The 26,548-nt window shown below is 39.4% G+C and overlaps 1 protein-coding gene across 2 annotated transcripts in view; it reads right to left on the bottom strand.

The window, feature by feature from the left end:
* Window positions 1–26,548, bottom strand: part of sos1 (son of sevenless homolog 1 (Drosophila)) — a 76,656-nt gene that overhangs the window by 42,083 nt on the left and 8,025 nt on the right. For both annotated transcript variants that reach the window (XM_077229803.1, XM_077229804.1), the window contains exons 2-9: window positions 24,630–24,755; window positions 19,189–19,320; window positions 15,684–15,848; window positions 13,366–13,575; window positions 7,281–7,424; window positions 5,404–5,514; window positions 4,123–4,221; window positions 1,721–1,848 (exon numbers count right to left, since the gene is read on the bottom strand). In XM_077229803.1, coding sequence (XP_077085918.1) covers window positions 1,721–1,848; window positions 4,123–4,221; window positions 5,404–5,514; window positions 7,281–7,424; window positions 13,366–13,575; window positions 15,684–15,848; window positions 19,189–19,320; window positions 24,630–24,755 — 1,115 coding nt within the window. The remainder of the gene's footprint in view (window positions 1–1,720; window positions 1,849–4,122; window positions 4,222–5,403; window positions 5,515–7,280; window positions 7,425–13,365; window positions 13,576–15,683; window positions 15,849–19,188; window positions 19,321–24,629; window positions 24,756–26,548) is intronic.

Raw genomic sequence — 26,548 nt, forward strand, 5'->3', positions numbered from 1 at the left:
TATTGTCCTTAGTGTGAACGAGCCTTTACCTTCCACACACTTTAAACATATTAAACACATTCAGACATTTGATAGTCTGTGAAACGACTTTGTTTACATTGAAATCACTCGACTTTGAAACTAAAGTTATCGTTGGAAAAATCACGAGTCTTCAGTCACACTTCATATAAAGGTTTCATTTGTTAACGTTAGTTACCATGAACTAACAATGAAAAATAATTCTAAAGCATTGATTAATCTTAGTGAATGTTAATTGACTAATACATTACTGAAATCAAAAGTTATTATTGAATAAACCTGAGCTAACATGAACTATACAGCTGTTTTTATTATTAACTAACATAAAACAAAGACTAATAAAACCTGTAAAAAATGGATCGCTCGTTGTTAATGGATTAACTAACATTAACTCACAGGACCTTATTGTACAATTCAGCTTAACTAAATCAACTTTAGTAACACTTAACATTATGGTCCCATTAGTTAACATTGTTCAACAAACAATGAGCAACACATTTGTTACAGTATTTATTAATCTGTGTTAACGTTAGTACAACTGTTAGTTTATGTCAGCCCAAATAATATTAACAGAAACAACATATGATTTCAATAATGCATTAGTAAATGATGAGATTAACAATAACTAACATTAATAAATGCTTTTGAAGTATTTTTCATGGTTAGTTTATGTTACTAATGAAACCTTATGTAACGAGTTACCCAACTTTTCAACAACATGAAACATCTCAGATGATGATGATGGCGACTGCAACTCAATCACGACGCAGTCGATCGATTCTTTGTTCTAGTTGTGTCGCACAGAAGTGAACAGCAAGAGTGTTTATTTCTCCAGAAACACACGTACCGTAAGAGCAGCCATCCTTTCCACATACGCGAACGCATAAAAGCGGCAAAACACGATCAACGGGACATGAACGCGTCAGATCCTCATGATTCCCGAGTCCCTCAGCAGATGAAGGGCCACTTTCCTCCTCATTCTCTCTCTGAGAACAACAATAGCAGAGCCGCCCAAACCCTGACGCAACACACACACACACGCACACACACTCCCCCGTCACGATCACTGGCTATTTCAGGGTCAGGGGGAAACACACGAGGGGCTGATGGGTGGAGACCAGTGTGTGTGTGTGTGTGTGAGTGACTGAATGTGTGTGTGTGTGTGTGTGAGTTAGTGTGTGTGTGTGTGTGTGTGTGTGTGTGTGCGCGAGTAAGAGTGAGTGTGTGTGTGAGAGTAAGAGTGAGTGTGTGAGTGAGTAAGAGAGAGTGAGTGAGTGAGTGAGTGAGTGTGTGTGTGTGTGTGTGTGTGTGTGTGTGTGTGTGTGTGTGTGTGTGTAAGAGTGCGTGTGTGAGTAAGAGTGAGTGTGTGTGTGTGTGTGTAAGAGTGAGTGTGTGTGTGAGAGTAAGAGTGAGTGTGTGTGAGAGAGAGCAAGAGAGAGTGAGTGTGTGTGTGCGCGAGTAAGAGTGAGTGTGTGTGTGCGCGTGTAAGAGTGAGTGTGTGTGTGTGTGAGAGAGTGTGTGAGTATGTGTGTGTGTGAGTGTGTGTGCATGTGTGTGTGAGTAAGTGTGTATGTGTATGTATGCGTGTGAGATTCTGTGTATGCGTGTGTATGTATGCGTGTGAGATTATGTGTCTGTGTATATGTGAGTGTGTGAGTTTGTGTGTGTGTATGTGTGTGAGTTTGTGTGTGTGTGTGTGTACCTGAGGCGTCTCTTGGCGAGGCTCTTGGAACAGATGCGCTCCATGCTGCTCTGCAGGTTCAGTAAGGCTGTGATGGCCTGTTTCAAACACTCTTTATCCTCTTCATCCTCACTCTTCTCCTCCAGTTGCTGTCGAGGACACACAGACACACACAGACACACACAGACACACACAGACACACACAGACACACACAGTGAGACAGCTTTACGGGTTCATGGGTTGACTATTTTATTGATGCTTTAAGCCAGCGTTTCTCAAAAATTGGGGTTTGTGAGTTAAAGGAACGGCAATAATGAATTAAATCATAAAAAAGTCTAATTAAATTATTATATATTATTTTAAAAATTATATTTAAAAAAAAAAAATATATATATATATATAAAATAAATGCAAATAAAAATAAACAACTTACTAGAGATTAATTAAATAAAAAAGTTAAATAAAAAATAATAATAAAAAAACTAAATAAAACACTTAAAATGTAATAAATAATAAAAATGTCAAATTAAAAAGCAAATACAAATAATATACTGACTTAAAATTAATGTCAGCATTCAAATATAAAATAAAAAAGAATTGTAAAGTAAAAGCAAATTAAAATTAAATTAAAATTAAATTATAATGTAAAATTAAAAATAAATCAAAATCAAATCAAAATAAAGCACTAACTAAAAACATATTAAATAATAAACATAAACATATAAACACTAATAAACATAAAACTGCAAGTAAAATAATACAAAATTTACCAAACAAAATAAAACATTAATTAAATCCCGTAATGCAATTAAATATGTAAAATTAAAGTAAATAAATCGTGTTAAAAAGAACATGCGAATTACACATTGATGAATTATTTAAAAAATAACCAAAAATCTACATGAACTGAAATATAAACTTGAAATAACTTCAAATCTCTGTGTGGTCAGTAAGGAAATGAAAGTTTGAGATGATGTCGTACGGCAGGACCTCGACAACACTGCGTTTATCTCATCAGGTCATGTGTGCAAACAGACATTTCTCATTTCAGCTGCTTCAGAATGAAAGAGAGGTTTGTGTGTCGCGTTACAGCCAGAGATTTGCTCATTTCTGCTCCATAAATCCCCCGTAAGAATCCAGGAAAGCAGCTTAGGGCTGCTGGGAAGGCTGGAGCTCCTGGAGCACATGTTCAGATCCGTGTGACTCTGGAGAGAATTACTGATCCTACCCACGCAAATATTGGCCTTGCATGTGCTCAATAATTAATATCATAATTAGTGCTATGCTACGATTAATCGCATCCAAAAGAAAAGCTTCTGTTTACATAATATGTGCGTCTGTAGTGTGTATAATAATTTTGTGTTTATATATATATATATAAATACACACACATGCATGTGTATATTCAATAAAAATGTGTTATTTATATATAAAATATTTATAATATAAATTATGTATAAATATATGTACAGTATATACATGCAAATATATATTAAATATATACATGCATGTGTGTGTATTTATATATAGAATTTTGTATATATAAATACACACACATGCATGTGTATATTTAAGAAAAAAATGTTATTTATATATAAAATATTTATGTTTATATATAATATAAATTATGTATAAATATATATATATATATATATAGTATATACATGCAAATATATATTAAATATATACATGCATGTGTGTGTATTTATATATAGAATTTTGTATATATAAATACACCCACATGCATGTATATATTTAAGAAAAATTTGTTATTTATATATAAAATATTTATATATTATATGAACAATGCATAAATATATATACAGTATATACATGCAAATATTTCTTAAATATATACATGCATGTGGGTGTATTTATACTGTATATACAAAATAATGATATACATAGTACACACACATATATTATGTAAACACAAACTTTTATTTTGGATGCGAGTAATCGTGACCCAACACTAATAATAATAAAAACGCATTACAGCAGCGATTCCAGAGGATTTTTGTCAGACGAAACCCTTCGGAAGAAAATATTTACTTTAATAATATTCACGATTTTCTGAATGTCATGATAATGATCACAAGGATCTTATTTTACTTGAAAATTATTTACATTTTTATTATTTAATTATTAGCTTTTCATCAACTCACGAGGAAACCCAGCATTACAGAATAGTGTTTGAAAGTGTTCATGCTCTTAACCTTTTTAAATGTAGAAATTATATATATATTTTTTTAATATTTTTGTTATTTAACAAAACTTAACTTATTTAACAAAAGAACAAGGCTTTTTTATTATTCATGTGTCCTCTGTGGGCTTCCGTACATTTGGAGACAGTAACTTTTTTTGCACTTTCAGAACTAATGCCGAAATCAGTAAATGGTGCATTGTGGGAAGTGACACTCACCTTTAAAATCTCAAAGTAATGAAGATAGTGGTAGACGGGCGTCAGGAGTAACCGCGGTAAAACATACTGTACCGCTTCTTTGAACCCTTCACAGATAGACTGAAAACACAAAGACATCATGTGATCATATTCATATAGAGACAGAGCGACACTCATCATAATCTGAAGACCACGCCCACTGGGGGGAGGGGGGGGGGGTACAATCCAACACCATTGAGTTTGTATTGCATGAAGTCATTGTCATTTCTGATTTATAACAAAAAAAAAAAATGTCTAAAAGCTGCTGTGACAGGTGTACAGCAAACAAGCTAAAAAAACACAGAAATACGTTTTTATAAGCGGTCGACCCCAAAAAACAAGCGTTTAAGGACACAAAGTGGATGCAGGCATTAAGACGTGAAGCATCAGCTGTAATGACTGGGTAAATTGTGGGATCCTGACACTCAGTATGCACTAAAAATACACTATATGTGTGAAGTAAACACTGGTATGTCAAATATCAGTTTTATTTATTAAATTATTATATTTCTGTAAGCTAAGCTATCCTGTCGCCTCCAGTGGGCGTAACGTTAGTAAATTTCAGTTGTTCCCATCAAGGAGACGGTTTAGACAAGCTTGGGCGAGTAAAAATGTGTACCAGATGTTATATGTGACCCTGGATCACAAAACCAGTCACGAGTCACACGGGTTTATTTGTGGCAATGGCCAACAATTCATTGTATGGGTCAAAATTATCGATTATTTTCTTTATGCCAAAAATCACGAGGATATTAAGTAAAGATCATGTTCCATGAAGATATTTTGTAAATATCCTACCGTAAATATATAAAACATTCATTTTTGTGAGTGAGTGCAGCACAATCGTGAACATAAATGAACATTAAAGGCGATTTTCTCAATGTTTCGATTTTTTTGTATCTTCAGATTCCAGAATTTCAATAGTCGTATCTCACCTGAATATTGTCCTATCATAACAAACCATACATCAATTGAAAGCGTGTTTATTCAGCTTTCAGATGATATATAAATCTAATTTTTTTTTAAATTGACCTATGTGAATGGTTGTGGTCCAGGGTCACATTTGTGCAAATTGTAAATGTTGAGAAGATATGAATATGAGTATGGGGTGGATATGTATGCTATGCATATGTACATGTGTTGTTATGTTGTGTTGGAGTGCTTGTGTGTGGTGTATAGTGAAGCCAAAGACACTTTTCCACTTGTGGACACTTAATCTAAACTAAACTAAAGTAAGTTTGCAGTGTTGTGTGCGTCTCTGACCTGCAGGTAAATGGCGGCTCCGGGTTTGTAAAGCTGACTGAGGAAGTGTTCGTGGAAGCCGGTGCGGAGGATGTCCTGTGCGTACGTCTCGTAGGGGTCGAAGGCCAGCTCCTGAAAATGGCCAACACCCGAGAGTTAATACATGACCCGCAGCACAGCCGCCGTGACCTGTATTGTTACGGCACGAGGAAAAACAAGCGTGTGTGTGTGTTTGAGAGGTCGCGGGGTCAGTCGCTGTGGAGTGTGGAACCGACGCCGGTGTGTTCTGGGAGGATCGTATCGGTGCCGTTCTCACAAAACACAACTAATTATCAAATCTTATATAGAAGTAACTTCAAAAAACTGAATTTTAAATATATTAACCCTTTCACAGCGTAACTGACCCCCCAGCGTGAGTTTTTCAAGGCGACCGTTATTTAGAACTTGTCACTTTAATGTTTCCATGGTGACGCGTCATTGCTTATCACGTGACACAGCGCCACCACAACACAGCGCTGATTGAATGATGATCTGCTTTTATTTTCCCTTTTTTATTAAAAATATTCACAAATGTATTAGCTATAGCATGAAACACTGATATTCCGATTGTCAAATATGTGCAAGTGGATGTGTTTTGATGTTTAAACACCTTTATAACGATCGCGTTAGTTGAGCTGTATGCGCGATGGGCGGCGACATGTTAGTTTGTTTCACAGTTCAGAGAATCGGATCTGTTGGATTTACACGTCAATTCCTCCACTTCTCACGAAATACATGAAAGTAAGTGGCCGGTGAACTGGGAGAAGAATATGGTCAAATTTAAAGCTACTTACACAATGTGTATCTGATATGAATAAAACGTTTCGTCTTATTATAATGTAAAGGATTATTATTGCCGCTTCCATAGACATCAGTGTGTATTTTACAAACTCAAAATCATTGTTTTGCTAGTACTTGTGTGTATTTAAATGTCTGAAACCTAAAATAAACATTATGTGGTTGAAAACACTCAATAGTTGTGATATATGACAGCACTGAGTGCGTCCGTCTCTGGCTCAGCGCTCAGCAAACGCGTGAAAGCACGTTTGAATTCAGCAGTTGATCACGTGATGCACTGACCGTTCTAATCACACCGGTGTGATCGTACGTGTGAAAGGGTTAATGAATATATATGTATATGAAAAATATCTATTTAATTATCATTGAAAAATTATATTAAATAAAATAAATTAACTAAACTTACTACTATTAATTAAATTAAAATAATATTTATTGTAAATGATAATATTATTAAATATTTTAAATAAAATGGCTACTGTTATTACTGAAAATAATTCATTATAAATTAAAAAATATTAAAATATAGTATTATTATTAATATGAATTTAATTAAAATACTATTAATTACAATATTCTTTTTATTAAACTTAATTAACTATTTTTATTATTTATTAAGTTTTAGAAATGAATAAGTAGTTTATATATATATATATACACACACACGTATATATACAAAAATTATATAGATTTATAATTTACAGTAGTTAAATGAAATATATTATATATATATATATATATATATATAATTACATTAAAATCATTTACATTAGATTATGTCATTTATAGTAATATTATTTAATTTTTATTATTATTATTAATAATTACATTTATAAAAATAAATTATAAAAAAAAATTTTAAATACAAAATATATCTTAATGAATTATAAATTATAGCAGTATTTAAAAAAAATATACTAATAATACATTTTCAGTTTGTTTGAAAAAATATATATTTAAATGATTTTCATTGAATGTAGCCATTGCACTTTACCAAAAATAATTAAAAACAATCATATTATGATAAATATGAATATAAATAATTTAAACACCCATCTCACCTCAGCAAGGTCTTCGAAACAGCTGCCGACCAGCGGATGAGGGCTCGTCTCATCGGTCATCTCCACCGTATCCTCGATTAACCCCAGCAGCTTCACCGTCACCTCATGGATGTCCACGATACGACTGAAGATGTTCTCAACGTCCTACAGGCAGAGACACGAGTGAGAGGAGGAGGAGTGTGAGTGTGAGGATCAAGAGGAGGAAGAGGAAGAGAAGTGTGAGGATGAAGGAGTGTGAGGACGAGGAGGAGGAGTGTGAGGATGAAGAGGAGTGTGAGGATGAGGAGGAGTGTGAGGATGAGGAGGAGGAGTGTGAGGATGAAGGAGTGTGAGGACGAGGAGGAGGAGTGTGAGGATGAAGAGGAGTGTGAGGATGATGAGGAGTGTGAGGATGATGAGGAGTGTGAGGATGAAGAGGAGGAGTGTGAGGATGAAGAGGAGGAGTGTGAGGATGAAGAGGAGTGTGAGGATGAAGAGGAGTGAGGATGATGAGGAGTGTGAGGATGAAGAGGAGGAGTGTGAGGATGAAGAGGAGGAGTGTGAGGATGAAGAGGAGGAGTGTGAGGATGAAGAGGAGGAGTGTGAGGATGAAAAATAGGAGTGTGAGGATGAAGAGGAGGAGTGTGAGGATGAAAAATAGGAGTGTGAGGATGAAGAGGAGTGTGAGGATGAGGAGGAGTGTGAGGATGAGGAGGAGTGTGAGGATGAAGAGGAGTGTGAGGATGAAGAGGAGTGTGAGGAAGATGAGGAGGAGTGTGAAGATGAAGAGGAGGAGTGTGAGGATGAGGAGTGTGAGGATGAGGAGGAGTGTGAGGATGAGGTTGAGTGTGAGGATGAGGAGTGTGAGGATGATGAGGAGTGTGAGGATGAAGAGGAGGAGCGTGAGGATGAGGAGTGTGAGGATGAGGAGGAGGAGTGTGAGGATGAGGAGGAGTGTGAGGATGAAGAGTAGGAGTGTGTGGATGAAGAGGAGGAGTGTGAGGATGAAAAGTAGGAGTGTGAGGATGAAGAGGAGGAGTGTGAGGATGAAGAGGAGGAGTGTGAGGATGAAGAGGAGTGTGAGGATGAGGAGGAGTGTGAGGATGAAGAGGAGGAGTGTGAGGATGAGGAGTGTGAGGATGAAGAGGAGGAGTGTGAGGATGAAGAGTGTGAGGATGAAAAATATGAGTGTGAGGATGAAGAGGAGGAGTGTGAGGATGAGGAGGAGTGTGAGGATGAAGAGGAGTGTGAGGATGAAGAGGAGGAGTGTGAGGATGAAGAGGAGGAGTGTGAGGATGAAGAGGAGTGTGAGGCTGAAGAGGAGGAGTGTGAGGATGAAGAGGAGGAGTGTGAGGATGAGGAGTGTGAGAATGAGGAGGAGTGTGAGGATGAGAAGGAGCATGAGGATGATGAGGAGGAGTGTGAGGATGAGGAGGAGGGTGAGGATGAAGAGGAGGAGTGTGAGGATGAGAAGGAGCATGAGGATGATGAGGAGGAGTGTGAGGATGATGAGGAGGAGTGTGAGGATGAAGAGTGTGAGGATGAGGATGAAGAGTGTGAGGATGAGGAGGAGGAGTGTGAGGATGAGGAGGAGTGTGAGGATGAGGAGTGTGAGGATGAGGAGTGTGAGGATGAGGAGGAGGAGTGTGAGGATGAGGAGTGTGAGGATGAGGAGGAGTGTGAGGATGAGGAGCAGTGTGAGGATGAGGAGGAGGAGTGTGAGGATGAGGAGGAGTGTGAGGATGAGGAGGAGGAGTGTGAGGATGAGCAGGAGGAGTGTGAGGATGAGGAGGAGTGTGAGGATGAGGAGGAGGAGTGTGAGGATGAGGAGTGTGAGGATGATGAGGAGTGTGAGGATAAAGAGGAGGAGTGTGAGGATGAGGAGGAGTGTGAGGCTGAGGAGGAGTGTGAGGATGATGAGGAGGAGTGTGAGGATGAAGAGTGTGAGGATGAGGAGGAGTGTGAGGCTGAGGAGGAGTGTGAGGAGGAGGAGTGTGAGGCTGCGGAAGAGTGTGAGGATGATGAGGAGGAGAGTGAGGATAAAGAGGAGGAGTGTGAGGATGAGGAGTGTGAGGATGAAAAATAGGAGTGTGAGGATGAAGAGGAGGAGTGTGAGGATGAGGAGGAGGGTGAGGATGAAGAGGAGGAGTGTGAGGATGAGAATGAGGAGTGTGAGGATGATGAGGAGTGTGAGGATGATGAGGAGTGTGAGGATGAAGAGGAGTGTGAGGATGAAGAGGAGTGTGAGGATGAAGAGGAGGAGTGTGAGGATGAAGAGGAGGAGTGTGAGGATGAAGAGGAGTGTGAGGCTGAAGAGGAGGAGTGTGAGGATGAAGAGGAGGAGTGTGAGGATGAGGAGTGTGAGAATGAGGAGGAGTGTGAGGATGAGGAGTGTGAGGATGAAGAGGAGTGTGAGGATGAGGAGGAGTGTGAGGATGAAGAGGAGGAGTGTGAGGATGAGGATGAGGAGTGTGAGGATGAAGAGGAGGACTGTGAGGATGAAGAGGAGGACTGTGAGGATGAGGAGTGTGAGGATGAGGAGGAGTGTGAGGATGAAGAAGAGTGTGAGGATGAGGAGGACTGTGAGGATGAGGAGTGTGAGGATGAAGAGGAGGAGTGTGAGGATGAAGAGGAGGAGTGTGAGGATGAAGAGGAGTGTGAGGATGAAGAGGAGGAGTGTGAGGATGAAGAGGAGGAGTGTGAGGATGAGGAGGAGGAGTGTGAGGATGAGGATGAAGAGTGTGAGGATGAGGAGGAGTGTGAGGATGAAGAGGAGGAGTGTGAGGATGAGGAGGAGTGTGAGGACGAGGAGGAGTGTGAGGACGAGGAGGAGTGTGAGGATGAGGAGGAGTGTGAGGATGAGGAGGAGTGTGAGGATGAAGAGGAGGAGTGTGAGGATGAGGAGTGTGAGGATGAAGAGTAGGAGTGTGAGGAGGAGGAGGAGTGTGAGGATGAACAGGAGGAGTGTGAGGAGGAGGAGCGTGAGGATGAGGAGGAGGAGCGTGAGGATGAGGAGGAGGAGGAGTGTGAGGATGATGAGGAGGAGTGTGAGGATGAGGAGTGTGAGTGTGAGGATGAGGAGGAGTGTGAGGATGAGGAGGAGGAGTGTGAGGATGAGGAGGAGTTTGAGGATGAGGAGGAGGAGTGTGAGGATGAGGAGGAGTGTGAGGAGGAGGAGTGTGAGGATGAGGAGTGTGAGGAGGAGGAGTGTGAGGATGAAGAGGAGGAGTGTTAGGATGAAGAGGAGGAGTGTTAGGATGAGGAGGAGGAGTGAGAGGATGAAGAGGAGGAGGAGTGTGAGGATGATGAGGAGGAGTGTGAGGATGAGGAGTGTGAGGATGAGGAGGAGGAGTGTGAGGATGAGGAGGAGGAGTGTGAGGATGAGGAGGAGGAGTGTGAGGATGAGGAGTGTGAGGATGAGGAGGAGGAGTGTGAGGCTGAGGAGGAGTGTGAGGATGATGAGGAGTGTGAGGATGAGGATGAAGAGTGTGAGGATGAGGAGGAGTGTGAGGAGGAGTGAGGAGGAAAGTGAGGATGAGGAGGAGTGTGAGGAGGAGTGAGGAGGAAAGTGAGGATGAGGAGGAGGAGTGTGAGGCTGAGGAGGAGTGTGAGGATGAGGAGGAGTGTGAGGAGGAGTGAGGAGGAGCGTGAGGATGAGGAGGAGGAGTGTGAGGCTGAGGAGGAGTGTGAGGATGATGAGGAGTGTGAGGATGAGGATGAAGTGTGAGGAGGAGTGAGGAGGAGTGTGAGGATGATGAGGAGGAGTGTGAGGCTGAGGAGTGTGAGGATGATGAGGAGGAGTGTGAGGATGATAAGGAGGAGTGTCAGGATGAGGAGGAGTGTGAGGATGATGAGGAGTGTGAGGATGATGAGGAGGAGTGTGAGGATGAAGAGGAGGAGTGTGAGGATGAGGAGGAGGAGTGTGAGGCTGAGGAGGAGTGTGAGGATGATGAGGAGGAGTGTGAGGATGATAAGGAGGAGTGTGAGGCTGAGGAGGAGTGTGAGGATGATGAGGAGGAGTGTGAGGATGATGAGGAGTGTGAGGATGAAGAGGAGGAGTGTGAGGATGAGGAGTGTGAGGATGAAGAGTAGGAGTGTGAGGATGAGGAGGAGTGTGAGGATGAAGAGGAGGAGTGTGAGGATGAAGAGGAGGAGTGTGAGGATGAGAAGGAGCATGAGGATGATGAGGAGGAGTGTGAGGATGATGAGGAGGAGTGTGAGGATGAAGAGTGTGAGGATGAGGATGAAGAGTGTGAGGATGAGGAGGAGGAGTGTGAGGATGAGGAGGAGTGTGAGGATGAGGAGGAGGAGTGTGAGGATGAGGAGTGTGAGGATGAGGAGGAGGAGTGTGAGGATGAGGAGTGTGAGGATGAGGAGGAGTGTGAGGATGAGGAGCAGTGTGAGGATGAGGAGGAGGAGTGTGAGGATGAGGAGGAGTGTGAGGATGAGGAGGAGTGTGAGGATGAGGAGGAGGAGTGTGAGGATGAGCAGGAGGAGTGTGAGGATGAGGAGGAGTGTGAGGATGAGGAGGAGGAGTGTGAGGATGAGGAGTGTGAGGATGATGAGGAGTGTGAGGATAAAGAGGAGGAGTGTGAGGATGAGGAGGAGTGTGAGGCTGAGGAGGAGTGTGAGGATGATGAGGAGGAGTGTGAGGATGAAGAGTGTGAGGATGAGGAGGAGTGTGAGGCTGAGGAGGAGTGTGAGGAGGAGGAGGAGTGTGAGGCTGCGGAAGAGTGTGAGGATGATGAGGAGGAGAGTGAGGATAAAGAGGAGGAGTGTGAGGATGAGGAGGAGTGTGAGGCTGAGGAGTGTGAGGATGATGAGGAGGAGTGTGAGGATGATAAGGAGGAGTGTGAGGATGAGGAGGAGTGTGAGGATGATGAGGAGTGTGAGGATGAGGAGGAGTGTGAGGATGAAGAGGAGGAGTGTGAGGATGAGGAGGAGTGTGAGGCTGAGGAGGAGTGTGAGGATGAGGAGGAGTGTGAGGATGAGGAGGAGTGTGAGGCTGAGGCGGAGGAGTGTGAGGATGAGGAGGAGGAGTGTGAGGATGAGGAGGAGTGTGAGGCTGAGGAGGAGTGTGAGGATGAGGAGGAGGAGTGTGAGGATGAGGAGGAGTGTGAGGATGAGGAGGAGTGTGAGGCTGAGGCGGAGGAGTGTGAGGATGAGGAGGAGGAGTGTGAGGATGAGGAGGAGTGTGAGGCTGAGGAGGAGGAGTGTGAGGCTGAGGAGGAGGAGTGTGAGGATGAGGAGGAGTGTGAGGCTGAGGAGGAGGAGTGTGAGGATGAGGAGGAGTGTGAGGCTGAGGCAGAGGAGTGTGAGGCTGAGGCGGAGGAGTGTGAGGATGAGGAGGAGTGTGAGGCTGAGGAGGAGGAGTGTGAGGATGAGGAGGAGTGTGAGGCTGAGGCAGAGGAGTGTGAGGCTGAGGCGGAGGAGTGTGAGGATGAGGAGGAGTGTGAGGCTGAGGCGGAGGAGTGTGAGGATGAGGAGGAGGAGTGTGAGGATGAGGAGGAGTGTGAGGATGAGGAGGAGTGTGAGGCTGAGGCGGAGGAGTGTGAGGATGAGGAGGAGGAGTGTGAGGATGAGGAGGAGTGTGAGGCTGAGGAGGAGGAGTGTGAGGATGAGGAGGAGTGTGAGGCTGAGGAGGAGGAGTGTGAGGATGAGGAGGAGTGTGAGGCTGAGGCAGAGGAGTGTGAGGCTGAGGCGGAGGAGTGTGAGGATGAGGAGGAGTGTGAGGCTGAGGAGGAGGAGTGTGAGGATGAGGCGGAGGAGTGTGAGGATGAGGAGGAGTGTGAGGCTGAGGCGGAGGAGTGTGAGGATGAGGAGGAGTGTGAGGATGAGGAGTGTGAGGATGATGAGGAGGAGTGTGAGGATAAAGAGGAGGAGTGTGAGGATGAGGAGGAGTGTGAGGCTGAGGAGGAGTGTGAGGATGAGGAGGAGGAGTGTGAGGATGAAGAGTGTTAGGATGAGGAGTGTGAGGCTGAGGAGGAGTGTGAGGCTGAGGAGGTGTGTGAGGATGAAGAGGAGGAGTGTGAGGATGAGGAGGAGTGTGAGGCTGAGGAGGAGTGTGAGGCTGAGGAGGAGTGTGAGGATGAAGAGGAAGACTCACGTGAGAGGAGAACAGCATGTTGTTGGAGTTGAAGGGCTCGCGGAACACCTTGATGATGAGGTTGAGGTCCCTCAGATACTGTCGTACCTCGGCCATGAAGGCTTTCACCAGATCATAGTACATCTGTTCCTCTGACGCCGACGGCTCTTCGTCCATCAGAGGAAACACACTGATGTCCTCCTCCACCTGATGGAACATGTCCATCAGCACCTGCAACCAGAGCAACAGGGGCGGAGCTTGATCATCAGGGGCGGGGCTTGAGCAGCAATTGGGCGGGGCTTGAGCAACAGGGGTGGAGATTATTTGCTTGAACGTTGATATTTGATGTGTTCAATTGAGCTTTTATTAATACAAAAAAATAAAATAAAACCGAAACGCCGATATATGGCTTAGTGCAATTTATGCCATTTAAAGGTGCAGTGTGTAAACATTTTGAGTATCTATTAACAGAAATGCAATATGACATCCATAACTATGTTTCCAGTGGTGTATAAAGAACTTACTTAAACTCGACACGTCCGCATGAGCCCAAAGGTGCGCGCAACAAAAAATGGCATGATTGTAACACACGCGCGCCCCTCCGCATCCCCTAGACACCATTTACTACACACAATAGGCTTTTTGTCTATGATTTTGAAAACTCTTCGCGATCGACTTAAAATGCTTCCAAGATCGACGGGTTGGTGATTCCTGTAACTGTTTTACGGTCAATGACAAGAGTGCTTATCATCTGTCTCATGAACGTAACCAGCACATTTATCCCCACATAGCAAAGCCATAACACAGCGAGGGAGAAGAACTAAGTTACATGAAACAATCCAACTACATATTTTACACCACTGACAAGGGAAAAGTCATTACTCACGGTGTTTATGGCTAGCTTCTAGCTTTCTGCGGCTTCTCTTTCAAGGTAGTGAGGAAACGCGCTCTGTAACGCTGTGTGTTCGCTGTCGGCTACGGTAGAAACATGACGTCACAATATGTCGACCTTCATGGAAGGGGGCGCCCGCGGTTATGTAGATATAAATGTCTCATTCTAAGGTAATAAAAACATTACGGTTTATTAAACAAGGCTTTACGCTTTAACCAGCTCAGCCACAGTAACAGCTCATATTAGCCAGCTAAACCTTTACTACCCTGTTAGAAAAAATATATAGTTGCATAGTTTCATGTGTTTCTTCTCCCTCGCTGTATTATGGGTTTGCTAGTATGTGGGGGGAAATGTGCTGGTTACGTTTGTGAGACAATCAGCTGATTACTATTATTATATTATATATTAAGACCCTTGATCCTCACCTGACTATGGCTTTGTAAACTTTATCCATGATGTGGTTTATAATGGACTGTGGTACAGAAACAGTGACAATTTTACACACTCTTAGTTTACTCTGGCTATTCTCTGCTGTCTCAGACGACAATATGTTTGTCCCATGTTAGCCACCGTAGCTTCTTCGAAAGGGAGGGGTGAGCAGTGGGCTGAGCCATTAGTGCAACTCGCAACCGAACCGCTAGATGTCACTAAAAATCACACACTGCACCTTTAAAGGAAATACTTGTACTGCGTGTTTCAGAGCGAATCGCTCTATTATATATATTATATTATATATATATACACACACACACATATTAATTATATTTAATATTATATATTGATATTAGATATAGGTATTATAATTTTACACTTGCAATTTAAAATTATTTAATTATTGAAAATGGAGAAATTAAATTTGATATATAATAAATAAATAAAATTATAAAAATAAAATATATTATAGTAAAATGTCTTTTTATATTTTTATTTAGTAATAATAAATATTATTATTTTATAGTCATATTGATATATAATCACAAAATTGATGCCCTACCAACAAGCACAGAGTTTGTTTTTATCATATTTAAACTATTTTTTATAAATATTTATTACATTTTGTAAAAAAAAATTATAAGACAAATTGATAAAAAAAGATTTTTTTTTAGGCCCAGTGTTATTAACATATTGAATTAGCCTTTATTTTTATATTTTTAGTTTTAATTTCAGTTTAAGTTTGAGTCATTTCGTTATGTGCTTTTGTCATTTTATAATTTTTTTTTTTTTAGTTTTGCAATTAAGGTTAAATTAATTTTTATTTCAGTTTTAGTTTATTTCCAGTTAATAATTTTAGTGTTACAACTCAAAATAATTTTTGTTTATTGCCAATGCAACATTTTTCATTTTCGTTCACTAATGTTTATTTAATTTCAGTATTATTTAATTAAGCAGAAGTGTATTTATTCGAGTTAGTTAAGGATAATTCAGCTGGTGTTCAGTGATGTCATACCTTATCCGCACACATGGCCACCGTGATGTCCTGCTGCGAGATCTCATAATGACGAATGTTTCGTACGTAATTTCCCGCCAGCTTCAGTATATCGGCAGAGATGTACTCCAGCACCGCCACGATGTACACGGACACCTGGTGGTCGATTTTATACCCCAGAACCTCCTGCAGGAGAGACCACAATCACATGATCAGTTCATTCACGCATGCTTAATGAACACATGAACACAAAAGAGCAAAGCAATTATTGAAGAGAATAAGTGATTATTTCAGGTGTCAGTAAAACACACTACAGACTGAAGTGGAATTATATTGAGTAACAGCGCCATCTACAGGACGGCAACTCAACTCAATGTTTATATATAGCACTTTTAAAAAAAAATTAGGGGTTACCAGTGCTTTACAAGCAATAATTAAAATAAAACGATAACATAACAAAAACCAAGAGTATTAAAACACAACAAGATCATAGAAACTTAAAAATAACAGCTCTCATACTGAATTAAACACTAAAGTATAAAAATGAGTTTTTAACGGTACACCTGGGAGAACTATTTTACACATGAACAACTATTTTAAACTAATGATGATGTCATAATAAATCATAAATTAAAAATCTACCATCTACAACGGTCAAAATACCTCTGTATGTCACACAGCTGCTCTTTCAGTTTAAGTTTATATCTGTATTTGAACATGTTTGATTCTCAGAGGTTCATTTGTGGTTTTAACCATTTAAAGCTACTATATAATATTTGATACACACCTCTAAATGATCAACATGATATTTTCACACAATCTCCTCCAGTCCTTCTGTGTCTGACTGAGAGTTTAGACTCTTTTATCAAGTAAAAGTCTTTTAGTATAATTGTACAAACGTCCTCCTTCAGCTCGAGCTTCACGAGTCTTTCTGCTGTCAATCTACACTGATTTTATCAAGTAAACGCAAGAATAACTTTGATATTGTTAGTAATATTTCAGCTGGACTGAAGCAGGTTTATTGATTATCCATCATCATTTATTAGAAGTATCAAATATGATCATCAGGCTTTTGAGGAAGGTTTATTTGTTCATCTCTCAATCATCCTTGTATTGCATTGCATGATACGTTTTAAAAATACAGATCATAAAACTAAGCATTTAAATATCATCTTAAGACATAATATTTATATGCATTTTATGTAAGTATCTGCTTTGATCTCAGATCACACTGATTTACATTACAAGCATCAGAATTATTTCTTCACTTTAAATATCAGCATCTGCAGCAAAAATCATATTTCACAGCTTTTTTTCAATAAGTTTGGTCTTAGTTAGTTATTTGATGCTATAAAAACGGGAATGTGACGTCATGATTGACAGATGTGATTGACAGCTTCTCTAAACGAAGTATCACGGAGGCGCCAACAGACTTTTGGGGGATTTTCAGGAGGAGATTGCAGCTTCAACTTTCATTTCTACTGTTTATTTCACACTGACATAATGAGTTGCTCTATAGTAAACTTTGTAGTAACTGTTTCTGAGGGAGTGTGGGCGGGACTATGATATCGCGGCTTTACTTCCTGCTCGCTACTGCGCAGAATCAGGTCCCAAATCAGAGCAAGATGTCAGCGGCATATTAGGACTTTGGCGGCTTCACTTTTCACCAATGGAAGTCAAGTCAATTTTATTTATACAGCGCTTTTTACAATACAGATTGTTTCAAAGCAGCTTTGCAGAGATAAGAAAATAATGTTGTAATAATAATGTTAAATATAAAATTAAATGCTTTTTAATTTTATTTTAAAAAACAATTTTTATTTATTTATTTTTAATTAATAAAGGAAGAGAGTGAAGGGGTATCGTCCATCTTTTTTTACAGTCAATGGTTTACATAGATGTATACACTAGATTCGCGACAAGGCGAGAATACTTTTTGTGCACACAAAAACAAAACAAAAATAACGACTTTATTTCAACTATTGATTTCCTTCTCAGTGGGCGTCGAGTGAGTTCACTAGTGTAACAGCGCAGCGCTTCTGTGTTGTACGTCACACCCATCACACACATGACCAGCGTTGGCCAATAGTGAGCCTACGTGTGACGTAGCACTACGCTATCACACTATGCTATCACACTACGCTATCACACTACGCAATCACACTACGCTATCACACTACGCTATCACACTACGCTATCACACTACGCTATCACACTACGCTATCACACTACGCTATCACACTACGCTATCACACTACGCTATCACACTACGCAATCACACTACGCTATCACACTACGCTATCACACTACGCTATCACACTACGCAATCACACTACGCAATCACACTACGCAATCACACTACGCTATCACACTACGCTATCACACTACGCTATCACACTACGCAATCACACTACGCTATCACACTACGCTATCACACTACGCTATCACACTACGCTATCACACTACGCAATCACACTACGCTATCACACTACGCTATCACACTACGCAATCACACTACGCAATCACACTACGCAATCACACTACGTAATCACACTACGCAATCACACTACGCAATCACACTACGCAATCACACTACGCAATCACACTACGCAATCACACTACGTAATCACACTACGCTATCACACTACGCTATCACACTACGCTATCACACTACGCAATCACACTACGCAATCACATTACGCAATCACACTACGCTATCACACTACGCTATCACACTACGCAATCACACTACGCTATCACACTACGCTATCACACTACGCAATCACACTACGCTATCACACTACGCTATCACACTACGCTATCACACTACGCAATCACACTACGCAATCACACTACGCAATCACACTACGCAATCACACTACGCAATCACACTACGCTATCACACTACGCAATCACACTACGCTATCACACTACGTAATCACACTACGCAATCACACTACGCAATCACACTACGCAATCACACTACGCTAACTGACTCGAGGCCCACAGAGAAGGAAATGAATAGTTGAAATAAAGTCGTTATTTTTGTTTGTTTTTGTGCACAAAAAGTATTCTCGTCGCTTGATAAACTTAAGATTGAGCCACTGTAGTCACTTGGACTATTTTAACGATGTCTTTAATAACTTTTCGGGGAACAAGTGTCAATCCCGTAGAAGCCTATGGAGGAGTGATCCAGCTCTCAGATTTAATCAAAAATATCTTAATTCGTGTTCTGAAGATGAACGAAGGTCTTACGGGGTTGAAAAACATGAGGGAGAGTAATTACTGACAGAATTTACATTTTTGGGTGAACTATCCCTTTAAATGTTTAGTTGGTCTCACCTTGGGGAGGCGGGGTTTATGAGCTATACTAGGACCGGCCACCAGGGGGCGATCAAGACGTTTTGGCTTCACTTCTCAGGGCTTGTGCGGCACGCTTGGTTTCAACACACTACTAACTAACTCAGGCTCCGCCCCTTTTTTCCACGTATGCATTATTTAAAGGTACAGTGTAACTAAAACTCACCTTCAGGAGCGGATGGATCTTATCCACCGGCAGGGCTAAAGGGTTCCTCCTCTTCCTCTTCTCTATAGCAGCCTGAGCGTCTGCGATGGCCCATTTCTCGATCGGGTGCGGGAAACTCCTCTGCACACGCTCCTAAAAAGCCACAGTCACATATGAGATGAAGAAACCAGCAGAAACAGTCAAAAAAAGAGTTTATATGTGGGGCGTCACAGGATAAAGGACTGAGGGATGAAGCACGAGTCTTTCACACGGTACAATGCGAGAGAGAGATGAAGAGTGATTATGAAGGCTGTGAAGATGATGATGATGATGATGATGATCAGAGAACAAGTGGAGGGACCCGACCATGATAAACCAGCTAGCCGGTTTAGCATGCTCTGTGGTTGAGGTCTTAACCACAAACTAAAGCACCTGTCCATCTCACAGCCGGCGTCTGTGAGCAACGACCAAACACACAAAAACAAACATGTGGAACGTGAGTTAGTGGAGATCATAACGCCGTCTGAAACGCTCATGGAGTCAGAAATAAGAAACACATTAAAGCCAGTCACACAATAAAAGATACGTTATAGTGAGTGAGTCCCATGATGCTCAGTGTCTCGAAGCAACACGCCTTTCTTGCACCATAACTCTTGTGGTCTGTCAGATTCAGATCTCAACGTGTGTGAATCTCAAAGAGTCTGGCTCATATTTCACCCAAGAAAAAAAACAAAGTCTAATTTGTCACTTTTTATTTTTCGCTAAATTTTTTATAAATTTAGTATAATGAATATGCAAATAAAGGCTGTGAAACGATTAATCGCATCCAAAATAAAAGTTTGCGTTTACATAAAATATATATATATATATATATATATATGCGTGTACTGTGTATAATTATTTTGTATATATAATTTCAAGAAATATATGCATGTATATACTGTATATACATTTATCTCATATTTCACCCAAGAAAAAAAACTGCCTAATTTAAAGACTAATTTGTCTTTTTTTTTTTATTAAGCAATAGTATAAATTTAGTACAATGAATGCGTATATGCAAAATAAGGCAGTGAAACGATTAATCGAATCCAAAATAAAAGTTTGCGTTTACATATATATATATATATATATATATATGTGTGTGTGTGTGTACTGTGTATAATACATGCATGTATATATTTAAGAAATATTTGCATGTATATATATATATATATATTTATATTGTAATTAAATTTACATGAACATTTTATATATATAAACACATTTTTCTTAAATATATACATCCATGTTATAAATAATATATGTGTGTACTGTCTATAATTATTTTTTATATATAAATACACATACATGCATGTATATATTTAAGAAATATTTGCATGTCTATATATATATTTATATTGTAGTTAAATTTACATGAACATTTTATATATAAACACAATTTTCTTAAGTATATACATGCATGTTTATATGTATACAAAATAATTATACAAAGTACACACATATATTACTATTAAACCTTTATTTTGGAATGCGAATAATCTCTGCACAGCCCTAATGCAAATATAATATACATTAATTTAAATACAAATACGGTTATGAGAGTTAATGTACTTAATTGTGAGGAAACTGTCAAAATAGAATAATGATTCTACAAACATGCTCTATTTTCTTTATGCAAAATATAATTTTAATATTTCTGTTGGCATGTTCTTGACGTTCACTCAATCAAATCAAATGAGACTGAATTGTCGCCGTCTCACATGTAGTTTGTTAATCATGTAAGGTCAGTAAATTATTAAGATTTGCAAAAAAATTTTTTAAATTGATCAAAAGTAACATTTAAAATATTACAAAAAAATCTATTTCAAATAAATGCTGATCCTTTATTAAAGAGTCCTGACAAATAAAACATCAGTTTTCAAAAAAATATGAACTGTGTTCAATAATAATCTAATAATCAACTAATAATAATCATAAATGTTTCTTGAGCATCAAATCATCATATTATACTGATTTCTGAAGGATCATGTGACACTGAAGACTGGAGTAATGATGCTGAAAATTCAGCTTTGATCACAGGAATAAATTACACTTTACTATATATTCACATAGAAAACAGCTGATTTACATTGCAATAATATTTTGTGATTTTTGCTGTATTTTTAATTACATAAATTCAGCTTTGATCACAGGAATAAATGACACTTCTCTATATATTCACGTAGAAAACAGCTGATTTATTGTAATATTTCACTATTTTTTATTCTATTTTTAAATCAAATGAACAAATTCACCCAATCTTTTGAACAGTAATGTAGAAGTGTGATTTTATGAGCTACCTTGTGATAATTGTGTTTTTTATTAGTTAGTTATCCGGTTTATGACAGGTCAATATGCTCTAACAGACCTGAACATCACTGATGTGCTGCAGTGTCGTATGATCCGGTGAACATGATCAACCTGAGCGTGTGCAATAAACTCTAAACTACAGCTGGAACGCCGTTAAAGGGATAGTTCACCCAAAAATGAAAATTAGCCCATGATTTACTCTCCCTCAAGTCATCCTAGGTGTATATCACATTCTTCATAATAAATTTATTTTTTAAAAATCTCCTGGCTCTTCCGAGCTTTATAATGGCAGTGAATGGCCGTTTCTGTTTTTAAGTCCATAAAAGTGCATCTATCATCATAAAAGTGCATCTATTCATCATAAATGTGCGTCTATCATCATAAAAGTGCATCTATCCATCATAAAAGTGCATCTATTCATCATAAAAGTGCATCTATCCATCATAAAAGTGCATCTATCCATCATAAAAGTGCATCTATTCATCATAAAAGTGCATCTATTCATCATAAATGTGCGTCTATCCATCATAAAAGTGCATCTATTCATCATAAAAGTGCATCTATTCATCATAAAAGTCCATCTATCCATCATAAGTGCTTTTTACTTACGCCTAAAGCGCAACTCATGACGTCAGTAGTGTAGTGCGTCATGGCGTAGCGTAAATATCACCATTACTCGCATTAGTGGTGCTTTAGACTTAAGTGGAATCCATATGTTCGTTCGTACTTTTATGATGGATAGACGCACTTTTATGATGGATAGATGCACTTTTATGATGGATAGACGCACTTTTATGATGGATAGACGCACTTTTATGATGGACAGATGCACTTTTATGATGATAGATGCACTTTTATGATGGATAGATGCACTTTTATGATGATAGATGCACTTTTATGATGGATAGACGCACTTTTATGATGATAGATGCACTTTTATGATGGATAGATGCACTTTTATGATGGATAGATGCACTTTTATGATGATAGATGCACTTTTATGATGATAGATGCACTTTTATGATGGATAGATGCACTTTTATGATGGATAGATGCACTTTTATGATGGATAGACGCACTTTTATGATGATAGATGCACTTTTATGATGGATAGATGCACTTTTATGATGATAGATGCACTTTTATGATGGATAGATGCACTTTTATGATGATAGATGCACTTTTATGATGATAGATGCACTTTTATGATGGATAGATGCACTTTTATGATGATAGATGCACTTTTATGATGGATAGACGCACTTTTATGATGGATAGACGCACTTTTATGATGGATAGATGCACTTTTATGATGGATAGATGCACTTTTATGATGGATAGATGCACTTTTATGATGGATAGATGCACTTTTATGATGGATAGATGCACTTTTATGATGGATAGACGCACTTTTATGATGGATAGATGCACTTTTATGATGGATAGATGCACTTTTATGATGGATAGATGCACTTTTATGATGGATAGATGCACTTTTATGATGGATAGATGCACTTTTATGATGGATAGACGCACTTTTATGATGGATAGATGCACTTTTATGATGGATAGACGCACTTTTATGATGGATAGATGCACTTTTATGATGGATAGATGCACTTTTATGATGGACGGATGCACTTTTATGATGGACGGATGCACTTTTATGATGGACAGACGCACTTTTATGATGGACGGATGCACTTTTATGATGGACAGACGCACTTTTATGATGGACAGACGCACTTTTATCATGGATAGACGCACTCTTATGATGGATAGACGCACTTTTATGATAGATAGATGCACTTTTATGATGGATAGATGCACTTTTATGATGGATAGATGCACTTTTATGATGATAGATGCACTTTTATGATGGACGGATGCACTTTTATGATGGATAGATGCACTTTTATGATGGACAGACGCACTTTTATCATGGATAGATGCACTTTTATGATGGACGGATGCACTTTTATGATGGATAGACGCACTTTTATGATGGATAGATGCTCTTTTATGATGGACAGATGCACTTTTATGATGGACAGATGCTCTTTTATGATGGATAGATGCACTTTTATGATGGACGGATGCACTTTTATGATGGATAGATGCTCTTTTATGATGGATAGATGCACTTTTATGATGGATAGATGCTCTTTTATGATGGATAGATGCTCTTTTATGATGGATAGACGCACTTTTATGATGGATAGATGCACTTTTATGATGGACGGATGCACTTTTATGATGGACGGATGCACTTTTATGATGGATAGACGCACTTTTATGATGGATAGATGCACTTTTATGATAGATAGATGCACTTTTATGATGGATAGATGCACTTTTATGATAGATAGATGCACTTTTATGATGGATAGATGCACTTTTATGATGGACGGATGCACTTTTATGATGGATAGATGCACTTTAAATGATGATAGATGCACTTTTATGATGGATAGATGCACTTTAAATGATGAATAGATGCACTTTTATGATGGATAGATGCACTTTTATGATGGACAGATGCACTTTTATGATGATAGATGCACTTTAAATGATGAATAGATGCACTTTTATAATGGACGGATGCACTTTTATGATGGATAGATGCACTTTTATGATGAATAAATGCACTTTTATGATGGATAGATGCACTTTTATGATGGATAAACGCACTTTTATGATGGATAGATGCACTTTAAATGATGAATATATGCACTTTTATGATGGACGGATGCACTTTTATGATGGACAGATGCACTTTTATCATGGATAGACGCACTTTTATGATGAAGAGACGCGCTTTTATGATGGATAGATGCACTTTTATCATGGATAGACGCCCTTTTATCATGGATAGACGCACTTTTATGATGAATAGATGCACTTTTATGGACTTAAAAACAGAAACGGCCATTCACTGCCATTATAAAGCTCGGAAGAGCCAGGACATTTTTTAAATATAACTTTAATCTGAAGAATGTCATAATCACCTAGGATGAGTTGAGGGAGAGTAAATCATGGGCTAATTTTCATTTTTGGGTGAACTATCCCTTTAACGTTTTTGCGGTGGTTGTCATGGCGACGGCGTTCACCTCGACGTCCTGAACGGTGCGCGGTTGAGCCTGACACAGAGTGTTGAGCAGCACCAGAATCAAGCCCTCGATGTACTGGAGCGCCTCCTGCTGGGACGACAGCTTCGGGTGCACCTGATTCAGCACCTGAAAACACACAAACAACAACATGTGGTGAAAACACAGCTTTTACTGTTATTTATATGTCTATGTGGTGTTTTTAATATGCTTTAAGACAAACTATGTGTAAATTCATAAGTCGACAGCATTGCTGAGTATTTTCTCCTTAAAACTGCAGTGAACCAAAGACAGTCTCAAAAACACGCTTTGAAATCGCTGGTGTTTGTGACGTCACAAACTACCTTGTAACCAATCAGATCAACGTGTGATCGTCAACGAGTGGATCTCTGAGTGAGTGAGTGGAGGCAGGGATCATTTGCATATTCATAGAACCGCGCATACTAAATAGGGCACGGGTGTTGAGTTACATTCAAGATATTTTAAGACATACAGACATTTTTTTTCAAGGAAAAAATGTTTAAATCTGTAATTTTGGTGATAAGGGATCAAATTATTGACTACAGGGGGACTTTAACTGTGCCAACAACGGCATAGAAAGATTCGTGGACGCTCTGACGTAGATCAAATGCTTTCTTTAAAGAGGCCACAAAGCAAACAAGCATGTTGATCATTATTTGTGCAGACTGACCACAAGTAGGGTATAAGTTAATCTTTTAAATGTGAAAGTAAGAAATTGATCAATGGAAAGAACTTAATTATAGTAACATGTTTGCAAACTAAATAAACCAATTAAAAGCCATTTGTGTGGTGTGGCTTTTGTGTTCATGGTTAAGTGTTAAACTAATTTGCATTCCCGCTAAGAAACAAGCGTTCTAGCGCGCAAATGTTGCCTATAAATAGCGCAGCTTCTTATCAAATTCAAATGATCAAATGAAATTGACACATGAAATAAAATAAACATTAACTGAAATAAAATAATATATAAAAAAAAAAACTTATTTTATGTCAGCCAGTTGCCAAGGCAACATTTCTCTTTTTCATTTAGTTTAACATGAAGTACTAAAACAACTAAGTAACTAAAACTAATGTAAAAATTCTATACTGACAATATTAACAAAAACTAATACAAAAAAGACAACAAAATTACTAAAACTTTAAAATCAAAATGAAAAATATAAAAAACAATTCAAAATATGATTTTAAAAAAACTATAATGGTACGATACTAAAATAACGAGTGTCTTTATTCTCCCTCCCACCTAAACGTGTGTGTGTGTGTGTGTGTGTGTGTGTGTGTGTGTGTGTGTGTGTGTGTGTGTGTGTGTGTGTGAGATTCGTCAGCTCCCACAATGAGATATTTTTAAAAGCGCATCTTAATACAGCTGGAGACATACAGCATGTGAGGGATTGTGGGTATTCTAGTGAAGCTTGCCTGAGCACATCTTCCTGTTGAGACATTCACCACACACACACACACACACATACACACACACACACACACACACACACACACACACTCAGTTCCTCATGTGAAGTCTCAGTGTGTAAATGTGTTTCTGTGTGACATTCAGGGAAATCCTCAACACAAACTACCAACGCTAACTAAACCACAGCACAGTGATGGACAGCTGTCAATCAATCTAAATCCACAACGAGCCTCGTCATACAGTAGATCATAGAAATTCAGAATCAGCAGCTCACGATGCCATCGCATGTTCACTAACGACACAAAACGCTCGACTTCTCCACAGTTATGAGAGGAATTTTACTCTAAGAAACCACAGCTAGTACAGGCCTGCGTTCAGTCACTCACACACACACACACACACACACACACTTTACCCCACAGTACAGAATCCAGGCGCTGCAGTGTCGACGTCAGGCGCTCGAGTACAAACACAGTCGGGTTACTGGGGCAAG

The sequence above is a fragment of the Siphateles boraxobius genome, unplaced genomic scaffold, assembly GCF_051911475.1.
Source record: "Siphateles boraxobius isolate OS27281-9 unplaced genomic scaffold, OSU_SipBor_1 135, whole genome shotgun sequence".
Taxonomy (NCBI): Eukaryota; Metazoa; Chordata; class Actinopteri; order Cypriniformes; family Leuciscidae; genus Siphateles; species Siphateles boraxobius.